This window comes from Mus pahari, chromosome 13, assembly GCF_900095145.1.
Source record: "Mus pahari chromosome 13, PAHARI_EIJ_v1.1, whole genome shotgun sequence".
NCBI classification, from domain to species: domain Eukaryota; kingdom Metazoa; phylum Chordata; class Mammalia; order Rodentia; family Muridae; genus Mus; species Mus pahari.
Window position 1 is genome coordinate 78,532,796 of NC_034602.1, and position 17,476 is coordinate 78,550,271.

At 41.8% G+C, this 17,476-nt stretch overlaps 1 protein-coding gene across 3 annotated transcripts in view; it reads right to left on the minus strand.

The window, feature by feature from the left end:
- The window catches only part of Adamts3 (ADAM metallopeptidase with thrombospondin type 1 motif 3), a 200,467-nt gene that overhangs the window by 173,645 nt on the left and 9,346 nt on the right, over nucleotides 1-17,476 (minus strand). For all 3 annotated transcript variants that reach the window (XM_021210585.2, XM_021210586.2, XM_029545373.1), the window contains exon 3: nucleotides 4,202-4,608. In XM_021210585.2, coding sequence (XP_021066244.1) covers nucleotides 4,202-4,608 — 407 coding nt within the window. The remainder of the gene's footprint in view (nucleotides 1-4,201; nucleotides 4,609-17,476) is intronic.

Genomic DNA, 17,476 nt, shown 5'->3' on the forward strand with positions numbered 1-17,476 from the left:
GGGAGAGGAGGGAGAGGGGGAAGAGGAGGGAGAGGAGGGAGGAAGGGAGGGAGGGAGGGAAGGAGGGAGGGAGGGAGAATTCTCATAGAACATCAGCTCCATAAAAACTTTTGGTAGCTTTCAAATAACTGGAAATCTTAGCAATAGCAGCCAATTACCATTTATTTCATATTAAATATATTAAATATGATAAAAAATAGTCAAGAACCTGGACAGTTAGTTTTCTTTCTCTTGAACTACTATAATTGAACCCAGGGCTACATGTGCTATAAGCAAGCATGTTTCATCAAACTAAAGTTCCTTTTAAATTTTTGTTTTGAGACCGGGTCCCACAAGGTACACTTCTTCCTGTTATCTACAAATTACTAAGAACATAGCTGTTCAAGGGGAAATAATTAGCATACCACCAAGTTTTAGAAATTTAACTGGTAACTTTCTAGCTCATTGCAAGGACCATAAGAAACGGCTACAAAATTCTTCAGGCCATATATAATATGCACTTCAGTTCATTTTATACAACTATAATTTAATAATGCATCTTTAAAATTGGCTACAATTGTCTTGATAGGAAATGGTGCTATATATATACGTGATTGTCCCCATTATTTAATATGTGCTTATAAATATATACATATATTATACATAACTGTATAGTTGAAATACATATTCCATATATGAACATTCATACACATACTTATATAGAATAGACACTGCGATATAAGGAATGAATATCAACTCCCTTATTAATAGAGGTATTGCTTGTTTGTTCTCAAAAGTTAGATGCCATTGATTACTTTATATTATCTTCATCAACATTTTACTTTAACTTCTCTGTAAAAGCGTATTACCAGCATAAACCACTAAAAGACATTAGAAATGCCCTTTAGAGATGGAATGAAGAAATCTGATCAGAGAGTAAACACGTGTGGGGATGTGGGAAACACACCAGATGGAGAGAATCAGACCCACTCAAATCTTCCGATGGAGCGGGCTTTAACTCCTCAAATTTAAAGGTTGAGGAGCCTGAGACTGTGGGAATCAGTTCTGAATCTCGAAAACCAAATCCCATACTTCTCACATAAAATTCCAGGAACGTTAGAGAAAGAACTGCTACAGAGATGTTTGTTACAAAGCCTCTCAGATACCAGCGGCAAAGACCGCATGCCGTCAGAAGACATGGTCTATGGAGAAGACCAAAGTCCATCCATCCTGACCATCATCCTGAACATCTGGGTAACCCTGACAGCACTAGCCATGCACTTGTCTGTAAGATGTCCCTCTTTTCCTCTCCTTCCCTTTAAATTCTATCTTTTTTGTCCTACACTCAGGTAACTATGTGGTTACCTACCCTCCTATAAGGTGTTGTAATGGACTTTAACCTTCATGAAATCAGGTTTCCCAAGCTCTCCCCAGCCATGTAGCCACACAACTCTCCCAGGGGTTTCCCATCCTTCCCACCCCTTCCCTTCCTCCATCCTTGAGTAGGTTAACATACATGGCCATTTTCTCAAAATCTTACACTGGAAGTATAACTTTTTCTGCCAAGTCGAGCATCCAAGGCAGACCTAATCTTTCCATCGTCTAAGCTCTCAGGTCTCTCCAGGCGAATCTTGCAGCATCCCTGACATCAGCCTTATTCTTTGATTATGATTTTGCACAGAGTTTCCAGTTCTTACTGAAGACAAAGGCCAAGCCCAGCCTCCCTCAGTAGTCACTTCAGTTATGAATTGTGCAGGGCACCTTTATGAGTGTTTCAGTGCTGTCCTAACCTGGAGCAGTGTCTGTACCACCAGGCTAAGTGAAGAACAGACACCAAGCGTGAGGGACTCTTTGAGGGTAGACTGTACTCAGCGTACAGTCACCACACGGCATTGTGTCACTTCCATAATGCTTCCTTCTTGTTTCAAGTATAATTCACCCAGAAGTGATGTAATCACAGTCACACGATCTTCAGTACCTTCAAGAACCTATATATGTCATTAAGTGGCACAAAGTACATTAATAATTAAAGCATGAACTAACCCATGACCCCTTTAAGTAAGTACAAAGGGGCTGACAAGCTGCATGAAAATGGGAGCAAGGTAGATGATGTAGGCAAAAGCTCACATAGGTCACACAAAACTGGATAATACCATCAGCTACTGTAGGGCATCGAGAGGCTAAGCACACTATGGGTTGAGATGCAGGCAAGCAAGGAACCACAGCTATCATCAGCTAAGTAAATGGGGTGACTCTTATTGTCCCCACACCATGCTCTACAGAGTCTTAGAACATCCTTATGCTATCCTGGAAACATGCCTCACCCTAGAACAGCCTCATGTCATCCTGGAAACACGGCTTTGGCCCTCTTTCCTAAGAGTTTCTACCACCTCTTAAATCACTACATAAACCAGAAAGGCCTTGTCCTCCTGTCTGCCCCATCCATCAAGTGGTACACAGTCACTGCCATGGGCATCTCTCTCTGTGGACTGAAAAGTAAGAGAACACTGGCCCACAGGCAGCAGCTTCAGCTCCCAGAAACAGATGCCCACCCCGGGCATTTTAAAGGTCAGCTCTCCCTACAATCTCTACAATCTCTACAACTCGCTCCTCTAAGTGCCCCGCAAGCGGTTCCACGATCGTGCCTATTGTTAGTGCCAAATATTTCACTTACACCAGACTGAGCTGAATCTACAATTACCAAATGTTCTCGGTCACGTGCACACTGTCTTAGTCTTTCCAAAACAGGCCTGGTTTAAAAAGTGCCTCTGCTACCAGACGTCCTAAAGCAAGTACCACAATAGCTTGTATTTGAAGGGAGCAAATGGCAAAGCGGCAGTCCTGAGGATGTTTGTGTCAGAAGTTGGCAACTGCCCACAGAGTTCATTTGGTCTTCCCGAAGATCCAACAAGGATAAAATACCTCTGATACTCACCAGATGTGGCTACCTAATATTTTAGAGAAAGATGCTCATCTATGATCATTAAGTTGTTAATGCTGACTGCTTAGAGCCTCTGGTATACTATCTAGGCGCTCCTGCTCTGATCCTCAGGGAACTTGGGAATAGGGAATAAAGGCAAGGTCTAAGGATAAGAAGGAAGGAGAGACAGGACACCTCCCATCTTTTTCAGCCAGACCTTGCCTGAGTTTGTCCTTTTTACTTACTATCTTTAATAGATAAACCCTAGTTCTCTCATCAGGAGTGAGAAGTAAAATTTTTCTTAATGTGGAAAACCTTAGCACTTGGTAATCTCCCTTGATCTTAAGAGCAGCCCAGAAGAAAATCACTGACCCCCAGTAACCCAGGAAAGCAATTGACTTCTCTGTTTCTCCGCTCCCAGCCAGTTCCCTCTGGTGACAAATCAGTGAATTAACAGGGCAACTGTGTATTAGTAAGTCTAGAAAAACGTAATGTCTTTCTACGGTAAAACTCTTGACATAAAGATTATATCAAACATCCCTGTGTTTTGGTAAACTTACAGACCGTAAAAATCTGTACAAGCTGTCGCTACTCAAAGGAGAAGTTTAATGGGTGTGATAGAGTTCAAGGCAGGAGTCTGTGGAGAGAATAAATTCTCATTTAGGGTTTTCAGCAACAGCATTTTCCTGCCTCAGTATGAAATACCTAGCACCATCTTGACTTCTGCCCCTGAGCTCACTCTAGAGCAGAAAGCAAGGTGAAGCAGGCCAATACCTCCTGCCAAAATCTATCAAAGGCTGGGTACACTACCCATGCGTGTGGCAGGGATAGGGGCCACTGTCATCTTAGAGATTGCTTTAAAAAGCACTGACAGAACTGTGGCCAGAGTTGGTTGGGTAGTGTAGGGAGAGGAGTTGTCTACAGTAGCAGCAGTTTTCTGGAACTCAACAGAGAGTGGTGACAAATCTGCAGCTGGGCATCTCTGGGTTTCTAACCTAGAAATGGGATGGCACAACAAGAGCAACATTGTACTTTGTCAAGCATTACTAGTCACCTTTGTGTAGTCATGCCTTCCAAATGGGACCAAGCTCCTGCAAGACTTGGGAAACGGAGGAGGTTGTAAGATTCCAAGGCAGTATACATAAGCTATAACAGTTGTAGAAAAAAGGGGTCCTGCCAAACCCACCAGGCTGCCTGTGAGCTGAGGTTTCTTTCCATCTCTTACCTCGAAATGCTAAAGACAAATGAAATGCCAACACCTGCACCCTTCCATGTTCATACAGGAAAGGAAATGAGTCTTACCAGACCATCACAGTTGCTAATGGCAACAGAGGTTCCTGGAATGTCCATGATGTCACCAACATAGGCACAGCTGGTCTGTAAAGGCTCTGATCTCCAGCTTCCTTCTGAAGCACTTCCGTGTGGATGGCTGTTTCCGGGGTCAGTGGGATTCCCAGGCCTTGGAGCTGTCTCATGCCATTCCACCACAGCCCCAGGAGCTATGAAGTGAGTGTTTGGCTTCAGTCGAAGATGAAAATCTCTTCCAAATGCCGTGACGTTGAAGAACAAATGCTCTGAGTTAGACGACACGTCCCTGGGTGACCTCTTTTTGTGATTTGCAGAAAGAATATGGGAAAGATAGTGTCCTTTTAGATTTGTGCTAACTGGTGTCACCAGCTCATACTCTCTGTATCTCTTTGTTGGTAAATCTGTGGGGGTAAAAAAAGAGAATGGTAACACATCAGACAGTAGGAGAACACAGCATAATGCCCTACCTAACAAAGCTAAGCCACGCTTTGCAATGAAAGTTACCCTTCAGCTAGAGCACAGATAATACTTTTTGGTAACTAAAATCATCTCTCACATGCACTTAGGAAATCCAATTATTTTATTTTTTAAAATTTACTAAATCATGAACATTTATACCTTGTTTCTATATTTAAGAGCATGAATATGTCTCTATAAACTATATCTGGTGCATTTAAAATTAGGACACATGCCTAAAATAACTCAGGATTCCCATAAGAACTTTTAGCCAAGTTACTATTATATAAGGTTTCTTGATTTTATTTTATTCCCTGTAGGTAACCAGAGTCTCGGTCACATTTAGTATTTTCCTTTGCTGGTTCTAACACAAACTTAGAATTTATATACTAATTTTAAGACTATGGTTTATGGTCTCTTTTCCAACCTAACATCTCTGAAAATCATATACCACTGATAGGAAAACTGGGATTCAGGAAGGACCTGATTGCAAAGTCAGCAAGTGCAAAGCTTAGATACAAATCCAAATTATACTCCAAAGCCTATTCTCTTTTTCTCTCTGTTGTGCTATGGTACTATGCCACAATAGTTAATCCTGATTAAGAAAACAAACAAAAACAAATAAAAAACTAAAAGAATGACCAAAAAAAGAAGAAACCACAATCTATAAATTGGCATGCAGAGACATGAGAGTATGGTATTCTCAGTTTATATTATATTCTTTCCAAGGCACAGGTGTCTATTTACATATGTATTCGGAACTCACCTTATAACATAGGTATCCATTTACACACTAAATTATACCTCCCAGTCAAGACTATCCCCTGTAGGCTATTTGAATCTATGGACTTGGGAAAGAAACAAGGGTGAAATGAGCATGAAAAAAAAAAAAAAAAAAAAAAAACAAGCAAAAGGAGGAGAACATGTGAGCATGAATTTAAAGACTTCCCACTTTCAGAACTCTCACCCAAAACTAGTGCAGTAATGTGTTCATGTTGCCCAACAAAACTAACTGAATCAATTGTCTATAGAAATAACAATAACAATTGTCTATAGAAATCGAATCTTTGCAATCCATTAAAGTATTTAGAGCCTAAGATCCACAATGAACCAATAATGAGTGCATGTTCGGTGTCTTTAAAATCACTGTATCCTCGAGGGGAAAGTACCGAAGGACCGATGAGGCATGTTGTAACTTGGAAAGCTTTAGTGTACATGTCAATGTTTTGCCACCTACACTGACCAATGCATTTAAACAGACTACCAGTCTTGGTTATGCACATGAAGCTAGCAATACATCTGCAAGTATCATTAGGCAGAGGAGCAGTGAAAACTCTGCATAGCACAGTGAAGGCTGGCTCTGACCTGGAGAGCCTAGCTGCACATCCCTAAAACAACTAAGTGAGTGTGATGCTGATCTCCCTTACAACCAAACCCATAGCAAATGCTTCCATGAATTCTGGTTGAGAACAGGGCTGGAAATTTAAAGAATGAACAGAGAGTTACAGGAGTAGAGTGATGGAGGTGGGGAAGAATTGGTCACAGGCAGGTATGAATCAAGCCCATGGATGAGACCTGAGAAGACACATCCCAATTAAGGTCCGTATGGACAATGGACCACTCTTTATTCACTTGACAGTCAATATACAATAACCTAATATAAGGTTTTCTATAGATCAGACTCTTCAGTCATATGGATTTCTCCACTGTGTGTTAGTTTTTGGTAACCAGACAACATTTTCTTTGTGTATGCTGCTAGTCATAATGACGTCTAGTTCTACACAGGACCCACAATCGTCTCCCCTACAGCAGTAATCTGTTATAACTCTGTCTCCAACCCTCAGTTCACTGCATCCAGGGAAGGAGCGAACAATGCTTAAATTTAATGTATGGATTTCCCATCTCCTCAGAATGGAATTCACACAAGGAAGTCTAGACAACATACTGATGCCTGGATTAAGAGACTGGAGAATACGAATGCAAGAAGGCCCCTCCACACCCAAGAGGATAAGGAGAGCAACACAGACAGAGAGCCACACATCCCAGGCCTCTGAGACAGTTCCAGTTCAGACAGTGTGCATGAATCTTTATTTAAAAGAAAGATGCTACAGAAAACCTCTTTCCTGATGCTAAATAATAAATCATCTTTTAAATGTACACATAAGAATCATTTCTGAAATGAAACCCTGAATCAGTCATTTATTTACCCCTTGGGAATGAAGGTTAGTAGGGAAAAGATGAACTCAGCAAGCCCTAACACCCTGGAGCTTACTAAGGAACTCCCCAACTGTCTGCTATTTATTGGCAAACTACTTTGCTCTGTGAATTGTGCATGGGAATGCATGGTCTCTAACACAGCAACCACAACCCTTATTCTATAAATGGGGAAGCAGAGCTAAGCCTTCTTTGAAGAGAGATGCCTGAGGAAAATCTCAGCCCTGACCACTTGGCTCTGAAAGCAAACTCCACATTCTCATTCACTTGGGTGCAGATGGAGCATCTTGCTGTCAATTTCTAACTTAAGAGCTGAACTATGAAGGAAAGCTAGCACATAACACAGCTTCAGGAACTTCTGTAACAGGCTGTAAATTCTACTTTGGGAAGGAGAGATGGGGAAAATGGGTAGCAACTCTGAAACTACCAAAAGCATTTCAATCACAGATTATAATTACATAAAATCTAAATTATGTCCATTATTCACGTACTGGATTAAAAACACATGTGCTTGACAGACCCAGATTCTACAGAGCAGTTCTGTGAGTGCTTAGAAATGAACAATATGTAAAACACCAACAAGCTGAATCAACGACCACTTTGATCAAGATCTTCATTATCCATCCATTGTTTCCTTGGTTACCAACTAGACATTAGTCATAGTTCAACATCATGTATTTGTCAAGAAGTTCACAGGAATGTTAACCAGAGACTCCATGAATACTAGCCACTAAAAACATAAATATAATTACTTACTAATTAAGAAAATGACATGTTCAATTTTAAAAGATAGAAATATATGACTCCCTGATCAATGGAATAGAAGATCCAGAAATCAATGCACAGACATACGAAGACCTGATTTTTCTTTATAAAGAAGTCAGAAATACACATGGAAAAGTAGACAGCATATTCAACAAGTGGTACTGGCTAAACTGAATTGTTTCACGAAGAAGAATGCAAACAGAACCACACTTATCACTCTGCACAAAAGTCAGCTTCAAGTGAATCTTACTTTGCGATGTCATCTTACACTGATCAGAACGGCCAAGATCAACAAAACATATGACAACTCATGCTGGAGAATATGGGTAACGAGAAACACTCATTCATTGCTGGTGGAAGTACAAACTTGTACAGCCAATACAGAAATCAGTGTGGTGGTTCCTCAGGAGGCTACAGCTAGATCAACCTCAAGATCCAGCAATACCACTCACTATTGAGAATATACCCAAAGGATGCTTCATCCCTCTACAGAGACATTTGCTCAACAATGTTCATTGCTTCTCTATTCACAATAACCAGAAACTGGAAACAATCTTGATGTCTGTCAGTAGATGAATGGGTAAAAATCCCCATTTACACTGTGGAATATTACTCAGCCATTTAAAAAAAATAAAGCATGAATTTCATAGGTAAATGAATAGAACTAGAAAAAAAATCATCCTGAATGACAAAACCCAGACCCAGTGAGACAAATATGCTATGCATTTGTCTACATCATATTAGCTGTTAAGTCATTGACAAGCAAGCTATAATCCATAGAAACACACAGGCTAGGTAGAGAATAAGGGACAAGATGGATCTCCATTGCAGGGGGAAAAGAGTATATAGTTATACATGAATGAGGAAGTGACTGGAATAGGAGGACCAAACAAGGAGGGGAAGGGAAGATGGGGTAAGGGAAAGAATACCAGGAGGGATGCTAAAAGTAAGGGCCATTTGAGGAGTTATATGGAAACCTAATTTAGTAGAAAAACTTTCCTATAATATGTACATATATGAAGGTGATCTAAATGAAATTGCCAAGTAACTGGGGAGATGAGGCTGAGCCCCAGCTGAGTATCTCCTCATCCAATGAAGCTTCCAGTGCAGAGAATGAATTACATACAACTAGTTGAGTTTTGTGCCAAAGGGACCACCATGGATGGAGTTCCCCAAACAACCAAGGCCATTAGTGGCTGTACTGGGTAGTTTTGTGTCAATTTGACACAGCTGGAGTTATCACAGAGAAAGGAGCTTCAGTTGGGGAAATGCCTCCATGAGATCCAGCTCTAAGGCATTTTCTCAATTAGTGATCAAGGGGGGAGGTCCTCTTGGGGGTGGTGCCACCTCTGGGCTGGTAGTCTTGGGTTCTATAAGAGAGCAGGCTGAGCAAACCAGGGGAAGCAAGCCAGTAAAGAACATCCCTCCATGCCCTCTGCATCAGATCCTGCTTTCTGACCTGCTTGAGTTCCAGTCCTGCATCCTTTGGTAATCAACAGCAGTATGGAATTGTAAGCTGAATTAAACCCTTTCCTCCCCAACTTGCTTCTTGGTCATGATGTTTGTGCAGCACAGAAACCCTGACTAAGACAGTGGCTCTCCATAAACTGATGGTAAATCCCTCTTGCTGAAGACAATACCCACACAACTCATTGAGCATGGAGTCGAACAGTTGGTGCCTGCATAGAGCCTTCATCCTTACACAGTACTGGAAAGTACTCTCTGTGCTACCGAAGAGGAAATGTAAAAACCAGTGCAGCTATAAATCTCTTAATCCATAAGAGATATATACCAGTTCAATAGTGGCACACAGTCTGGGGCATAGCTAACCACTATCTGGTTTGACTTAAGGAACTCCATAAGATGGAACCCATACCCAACACTGCTTGGGTGGCCAAGAACCTGAGATTAGAAAACCCAGAGACCTAGAAGAAAACCAAATACTACTGTTACCAGGAACATAGTAATAAAATGACTCCTAACAACATTCAGCTATACTCATAGATCAGTGCCTTGCTCAGCAAGCATCCAAGAAGCTTCTGTGTATAGTGGATGGGAACATACAAGGACCAACAGCCAGACAGAGTGAGAGGCCTTAGAACCGTGATCCCTGAAAGGGATGCCTCCATCAACCCTCCCCCCCCCCCCCCCCCGTGCCTTCGGGGCTCAGAGAACTCTGCAGAAAAGGAAGGAATGAAAGAGCCAGAGAGGATGGAGGACACCAAGAATACAAGGCCTTCTTGACACATCAGGGCTGTCACACATATGAACTCACAGAGACTGTGAGCATGCATAGGGCCAGCATGGGGCTGTACCAGATGGGGTCTGAGTGCAGAGAGAAGTGGACAAGCACCCCACCCCCATCTATAACCCAAGAGCTATCACTAACTGAAAGCCACTTGCAAATGAAAAATTAGCTTTTCCAAAGGAGTCATACTGGGAAAGGAACCACTCCTAATTGTAGGCTTCATCCTCCCATTTTCTGAAGACAAAGGGAGGAGGAGTGGATGGGGAGAGAAGGTAAGGGAGGGAGAGCTGGGAGAAAACGAGGGAGGGGAAACTGTGGACAGGATGGAAAGCAAATTGATTATTTTAAAAAGGGGTGGGGGAGTAGACCCCATGTCCAGCAGTAAATGTCAACACAAAACAAACAACAGTGTCTTTCTTTGGAGATTGTTTGTCTCATACTGTCAACTCAGGGCATTTTTTTAAAAACCTTAGAGGTCTTTTGCATTTATATTATGTCTTCCAGTTTTATTTTGTATGGGACCCTTGTGTGTGCAAGTGAGTGTGTGTGTGTGTGTGTGTGTGTGTGTGTGTGTGTGTGTGTGTAAATCTACATTTTTTTGTACTTTTTCTTTAGCTCTTTTTCTTATTTGGTTGTTTTGTCTTACTCTGATTTGGTTTTTTATGATTTATCTTATTGGACCATATTAGTATTGCTGGATGTCTGTTATCTAAAGAAAGGTGTGGATTGGGATGTGAAGGGAGGTGGGGAGGATCAGGGAGGAGAGTTAGGGAGGACCTCAGAGGAGTAGGGGAGGAGACTCTGCACTCGGGATAAAAGGAATAAAAAGAAATTATACAACTGTCAAAGGTGATGGCTGTATGGCCAAAGCATTAACTATGAAGTTTCTATGGGCCTTAACTTTAACAAGTAGGAGTGTTTGAAGCACCATAGAGCCTTACTAACAGATAAACCCACTGTTACTCACTCACAACCACAGCATTGTGCAGTAGCAGAGATTTCCCCCCAGCACCCTGACACATGTGTGTGTATAGTCCATCTCTCTCTTAGTCCCCATACCTGACAACAACCATTTCAGTAAATGCTCCACATCTACTCCAGTTTTCACTCTGATCCTTTCCCTTTCCCTACCAGTTCTGTTAGCCTTTGAAAGCTTAGCGATCTTATTTATAAATGTTTACTTATGGAATTTTATTTTCCTCTCTACTTGCACGAAAGCTTCATGGGAGCAAGAAGTGTATCTGTTCCCTTCACTACAGGACCCAAAGTGGGTCAATGGTTTTTCTGTGAATAAAGAAATGAGTGAGAGCAGTTTGAGCCTACGGAGTATCTAAAAGTAGCGCACATTCCTCTCCTAAACTGTAATGTTAGCACGAAGCCATCAAGGAGGACAGACTGCAAAGGCTGACCCGGACCTAGAGCCAGAATTCTGTCTGCAAAACATGTATGTGTTTCTCCCAGATCCTACTGACTTATAAATCAATTATCCCACTGCGTTCACGCCTTACAGCTTAAGCCACCAAGAATAAGTAATGGGGGCAATTATTAAAACAGACCTTCAGGAAGGCAGACATGGAACCTCTCATTCTCAGCAGTAGGAAATTAGTTCCCACACTAGACCAGTCCAAACAATTTTTATTTTTAATTAAAAACCCATTAGGTCCTTGTCTTGTCTCTTTCTACACACTAAGCATCTTGGGTAGATTTGGTTATTCTTTCTGTAAGTTACAAGTAGAGAGCCATTAGCTCAAGCCTTCTTCCCAAAACAGTGTATCCTCAGAGGGCCCTAGGCATCTCTCTTCCTCTAACCTCACCTTTCACTGGAGGAGGATAATGATGCATGCAGCTATGAAGGTGGGATGTAGAAAAGGTTTGCAAAGGGCAGAATCTCTCTCATCATCCTTTCTGAGATGTCTTATAAAACTAATATACTCTCTCTGCTTTACCAGGGACAGTCCAGGCTCTACCTGACATACAAGGATGTGACTCCATATAACTTGTCTGTCCGTAGGAGACTGGACTTCCCCTCAGCCTCTTTTGTAAAGAACATCTTTGCTGTTTCTATTTCTCAGGATGCTCAGAGATGAGGCAGTCTACAGGGAGACAGTCCACTTTAGCATTGTCTCAGAACTCAAACTGCCCCTAACAACATCCATCCACACCTTCTTTGGCAGCCTAATTATAACGCAAGATTTTAGGAGGAGAGGAAGTTCTCTTGTATATAGATTCCTCTTTTTTTAAATAAAGTTCCTCATTAGAATATGTTAATGACACGACTAATGAGTTCATAACTCTCTTACATGGCCTCTGGTCATACCCTCTCCCTTCTTCCTCCTTTTGTTGCCAATTCTCTTTCTTCTTACCCATCTTTCCATTTGTACTGTATTAAATAACTCCTTTTGCAGATACATGTGTGGTAGATATATGTAAATCTGTAGTCAGATTTAATCATTGCATACCAACTACATCAAAAGCAACATTCTGTTTCCACATAGAGGCTGCATATTCCAACGCCAAAACTCAGGGGTTAAAAAATGGACCTAAAATGTTCTAAAAATCTGAAACTTAAGGCTCCATATGGTGTCAACTTAACCTCATGTGATAAGCCACAGTCAAAATGCTGGCACAATAAAATATACGAGATTGTCCTTAAGCTATGGTATACATGAGGTATATATGAAGCATAAGAGAATTTCATGTCTTGTGTTGGGTCTCATCCCTAAGATACCTCATTATGCAGATGTAAATCTTCCAAAATCTGAAACACAAACAGTTGCAGTCCTGGGCATTTCAAGTTGGAGCCCTCAGCCTATATTTAGGATTATTTGACTTTCTGTTTGAATGACAAAAACAGTAGATTTTCTTAATACTTTCAAAACTTAAAACATTTCTGGACTTTTAGACTCCTTTACACACAACTCTGATTTAGTGTGACACTGTACATATAATAAGCTATCAAGGCAAAATAATTTCAAAGAAAGCAGCCAGTCGTCCACACCGTAATTGAAATGGGTCAGTTTTCTGCTGAAAATCTTCAGCTTATCTAAATAAAACTGAACCTTTGGCTTGACGTCACCATGTCTGCTCACAGTGTGAGGGTGGTCATAAATCAGTGTCAGGAAGTTGTACCATATCAGATTTTCCCCATTACAGTCCTGGTCAAACCCTATGATTTCCCCCCTCCCCCCCACCAAAGCTGCTCCTTCTTTTCTTCTAGTCACGTCTAAGTTCTTATTACCTTACAACACAATACTGCAAATGCCAAGCCTAAATTCCCTACATACAGTTTTTTGCTAAATATTATGTAAATTATACATAAACACTGTCTAAGCCACTGTCCAGAGAACTATTGTAAAGTCTGTATCACTCCCCTAGTGATGTTAGTAACCTAAGACATTTTGTGTCCACTCATCCATAAAAATGATAGTAACAGTAAAAATGAAATGGCCCAGTCAATAGAATAGTACCGAGTAGTCTGTATATGCATACATTAGGTACCTAGCCTGAGTTCAAACCCCTAGAACCACACTAACAACTCTGACAAAGTAATTACCAATTTTACCATGCTGTTATCTCTGAATAGTTTGCCATTCTTTCCTGATAAAATACGTAACATTGATATCTTTACTCATGCTAGACCCCCAAACTGGTAACCAAATACTCTTATAAACAAAACAGAAAGCTGGAGATAGAGCAACTTAATCTAAATCAAAACTTAAGCTAGGCACTTAAGGCCCTCTGCAGTGTGCTCTCAGCATCACGCCTAGTGTCTCCGGAAGCACAGTGATGCTCAGTCTGCCTGGCTTACTTGCTTTGCCTTTGCAGCCCACTCTGATGGACAAGGGAACAGACTGAATAGGTGAATCCAGCTGGGCCCCCAGGACTGGCCTCGAGCCCCATTCTTTCCAGGAAACAAGTGTGTAAGGGACAAACTTCCTTGTATTAGCTTCTCACTGTTAAATCATGTGACACAAATCAAAGCCACCTGAATAAGAGGTTTCCAGTTACATGTTTGATCTCTGAAATGTTAAGGACTCTGGAGCAGAGGTGTAGTACATTAACTGGGTTTAATGTCCCCTCTCAGAGAATGGGAAAGAAGAGAAGGGTGGCTCTTTAGAGAACAGTGATTTCTTGGGAGTGAACATTCCATGTCGTGCTAGTCAAGAAACCCATCATGACACAGTGACTATGCCCTGGGGCCATCTTATTTTCCTTATACATTTAGACTCAGATGTTACAATAGGGAAAATGTGACAGTTGTCTTTCTACATATGTTATAGAGCAGTACACAAATGTCTCATAAAGGATACCCAATGTCCCCAGTACACGATAAAGCTCATATCTCAGAGATGCAGGGTAAATTCCAAATATCCCAAACATGCTTAGGTATTCTATCACTAATCAAGGTTTTCCCAGGCTCGGGGAGTATAGAGACCATTGAGACTAACGCTTATGTCCTTCCTTCCCCAAACAAGGAAGAGACCTGGGTGTGGTACCTGAGCACTAAAGGTCTGGAGTCAGACAAGCCCGCATTTAGGTTTGGGCTCTAGCCTGATGAATGCTTTGGCATCTTGTGAGCAAATTGTGAAAATGAAGGCTCACCGAGGGAAATGTGTACAATAGAAACCACAATGCTAAAGGAGGAACCTGCTCTACTTAGCACAACTCAAGCACATGAAAAATGACTTAGCCACAGGAGGAGGAAGTCCCCTCGATCCCTCAGCATCTCTTCCCTACATCTCCCACACCACTCTGGAATGTCTGGTGCGGCTAGAAGGACCATAAACCTAGGATGACAGAGGACCTAAAACCCAGACAAGCAGAAGCAGTCCTTACCCCATGACCCCACCTAGGGACCTGGGATTCTTTCCCAAGAACTGCTGATCACTGCGCTACGGAGAGGTAGCTCACACAGGCAATTTCCTTTATTGGATACAAATTCTCAGAAACACAGTTTATGCTGGCCTCAAGAGGGAAATCAATCCAGCATTTCTGAGACCAGCTGAAGAAGCACCTCAAGCAACAACACCCCCAAATCCTGAGCCCCGGGAAAGGGGATGACTTACACCACCGCAAGCGACAGCGGCCAACAGTTCTAGCCATGAGGCAAGCAGGGTGAAGAGTGGACATTAAAGAGGACACCAAATGCCAAAGAGCTTAGCAAGGCTGTAAACACTTACGGGGACAGGAACACATCTTCTCTCCAGAGCAATTACGAGCACACCAAATACAGCCAAAACCCCGCCCCTTCTTTTTTTTTTCCTTTTTTTTTTCCTTTTTTTTTGTTTATTATTATTTTCTTTATTTACATTTCAAATGCTATCCCGAAAGTTCCCTATACCCTCCCCCCCGCCCCTGCTCCCCTACCCACCCATTCCCACTACTTGGCCCTGGCCTTCCCCTGTGCTGGGTCATATAAAGTTTACAAGACCAAGGGGCCTCTCTTCCCAATGATGGCCGATTAGGCCATCTTCAGCTACATATGCAGCTAGAGACTCGAGCTCAGGGGGTAGTGGTTAGTTCATATTGTTATTGCACCTACAAGGTTGCAGCCCCCTTCAGCTCCTTGGGTACTTTCTCTAGCTCCTCCATTGGTGGCCCTGTGTTCTATCTAATAGCTGACTGTGAGCATCCACTTCTGTGTTTGCCAGGCACTGGCATAGCCTCACAAGAGGCCGCTATATCAGGGTCCCTTCCCCTTCTTAGCTCTCCATTCATCCCTGTGGGCTCTTATCATCATTAGACAGATTATTCTCAGAGGGTCTTTTCTTTTAGCTGTACATCTATTCTCAAAGCTCAAGAGTTTCCATAAAGCTATTGGGAAAAGGAAAAGGCAATGGGTGGGGGACTCATTAAATAAGAGTAAAGAACTGTGAGCACAGAGATCCTTCTTGTTTTTTTTTTTTCCTCTTAAATCTGCCTTTTAATAAATATTTGTTGCAACTGCACAATGTTTATGTTCTATAAAGTCACTCAGGAGAGAACAGGGCATTCTTCAGTATTCAGGAATGTTAAATCAGGTAGGAGAAGGAAAGACATGCTTTGAGCAGAAGTAGCCAACTATTTTTCTGGAATACATCTTCAAATAGCCAAATAATAGCAGGCTGACAAGATGAGGAGATTTGTGATTTTTTAAGCGAGGAACAAATGCCAAAATGTTAACCTTCCTAGCTTAGATTCTGAAGAAACACTCAGATGTCTGGCTGTCACTATTAGAAACAGTTACCCTAAAAGCTGTATCAGACAAATACAATATCCCTCACAGTTCTTGCTTTTGGGGGAGGGGGGAGTCATACTTTTAACGATTAATAATGTGTCTAGAATTTAAATCCATAAACATCAAAATATGTTTGCAAGGGTTAAAGCCAGGGAAAATAATGCTAAAAAGTACAGAGAGAATTCTGAAGGGTCTTCCTTGAAACTTTCTTTACGACAATTACATTTTCAAAATCTGTCATAGTTTGGCTCATGGGTGGCAAAAGGCTAAGCATTTTCTATTTCTGATATGATGGATCACTGTAAGTTTGGTGATAATCAGCAGGAGTTATCACAGAACTAAGCTATATCATGCTAGGCTAAGGTGCAGTACAGCCACATTGCTTCTGGAAGGTTCAGGAGGGACCCTGTCCCTGGCCTTCCTCAGCTTCAAGGGCACCTGGCTTATGACATCATCTCTATCTGCAAATCCACCTGGTTTATGACCCTGTCTCCATTTGCACAGCCACATCAGACAGAGTCCTTCTCGTGCAGTCATTTCTCCAGCACTCTTTTGCCTTCCTTACTTACAAAGCCTGCCACCCAGATAATCCTGGATAATCTATTTTAAGGTCACTTGATTAGCAACCTACTTTTACCTACCGACTATATCCCCCTTTACTAGAGGCACAGGCTCCGGGAGTTCAGATGCAGGTGACTGGGGGAGGGGCACTAGTCCAACCCACCTATGGCAGGCACCATTTCAGGGATAAGCTTCTGACTCAGTTCAGTCATTATCAGCAAATGTACTCACACTATCCAGACAGAGATATTTCTTTGGTGAAATAAAACATGGGCTGGTCACCTAGAGGCGGCAGTGACAAATTTTACCATGACTTGGGGACAGCAAGCTAATTCTGATAGGGAAAAAAAAAAAAAAAACACACAGAAGGATAAAGAGAGACCAGGGATGGGGAAGGAAGAGAGGGCCAGGGTTGGGGAGGAGGCTGCAGGAAGTGAGGGTGGAAGAGAGAGAGGATGCAGGAAGAATTCAAACCCTAGTTTTGGCTATGCCTGAATTTGATTATTTTATTGATCTGGCTTTATTTGGTTTATTTAATCTATGAGAATTGGTTTCCTATCACTTTTTCTAAAATGACTGGGTCTGCTATATGAATTTTCAATGAAATGAAGAAAAAGGAACTCCAATAAGTGGTGGTGGTGGTGGGGGGGAGTTAAAGAACTAAGCCACATAAGGTCTAGCATCCTAGTGAAATCCTCCAAATCTGATGTGCTCACGACCCATAAGTTCCCACATAAGGTCTAGCATCCTAGTGAAATCCTCCAAATCTGATGTGCTCACGACCCATAAGTTCACGGAGAACTAACCA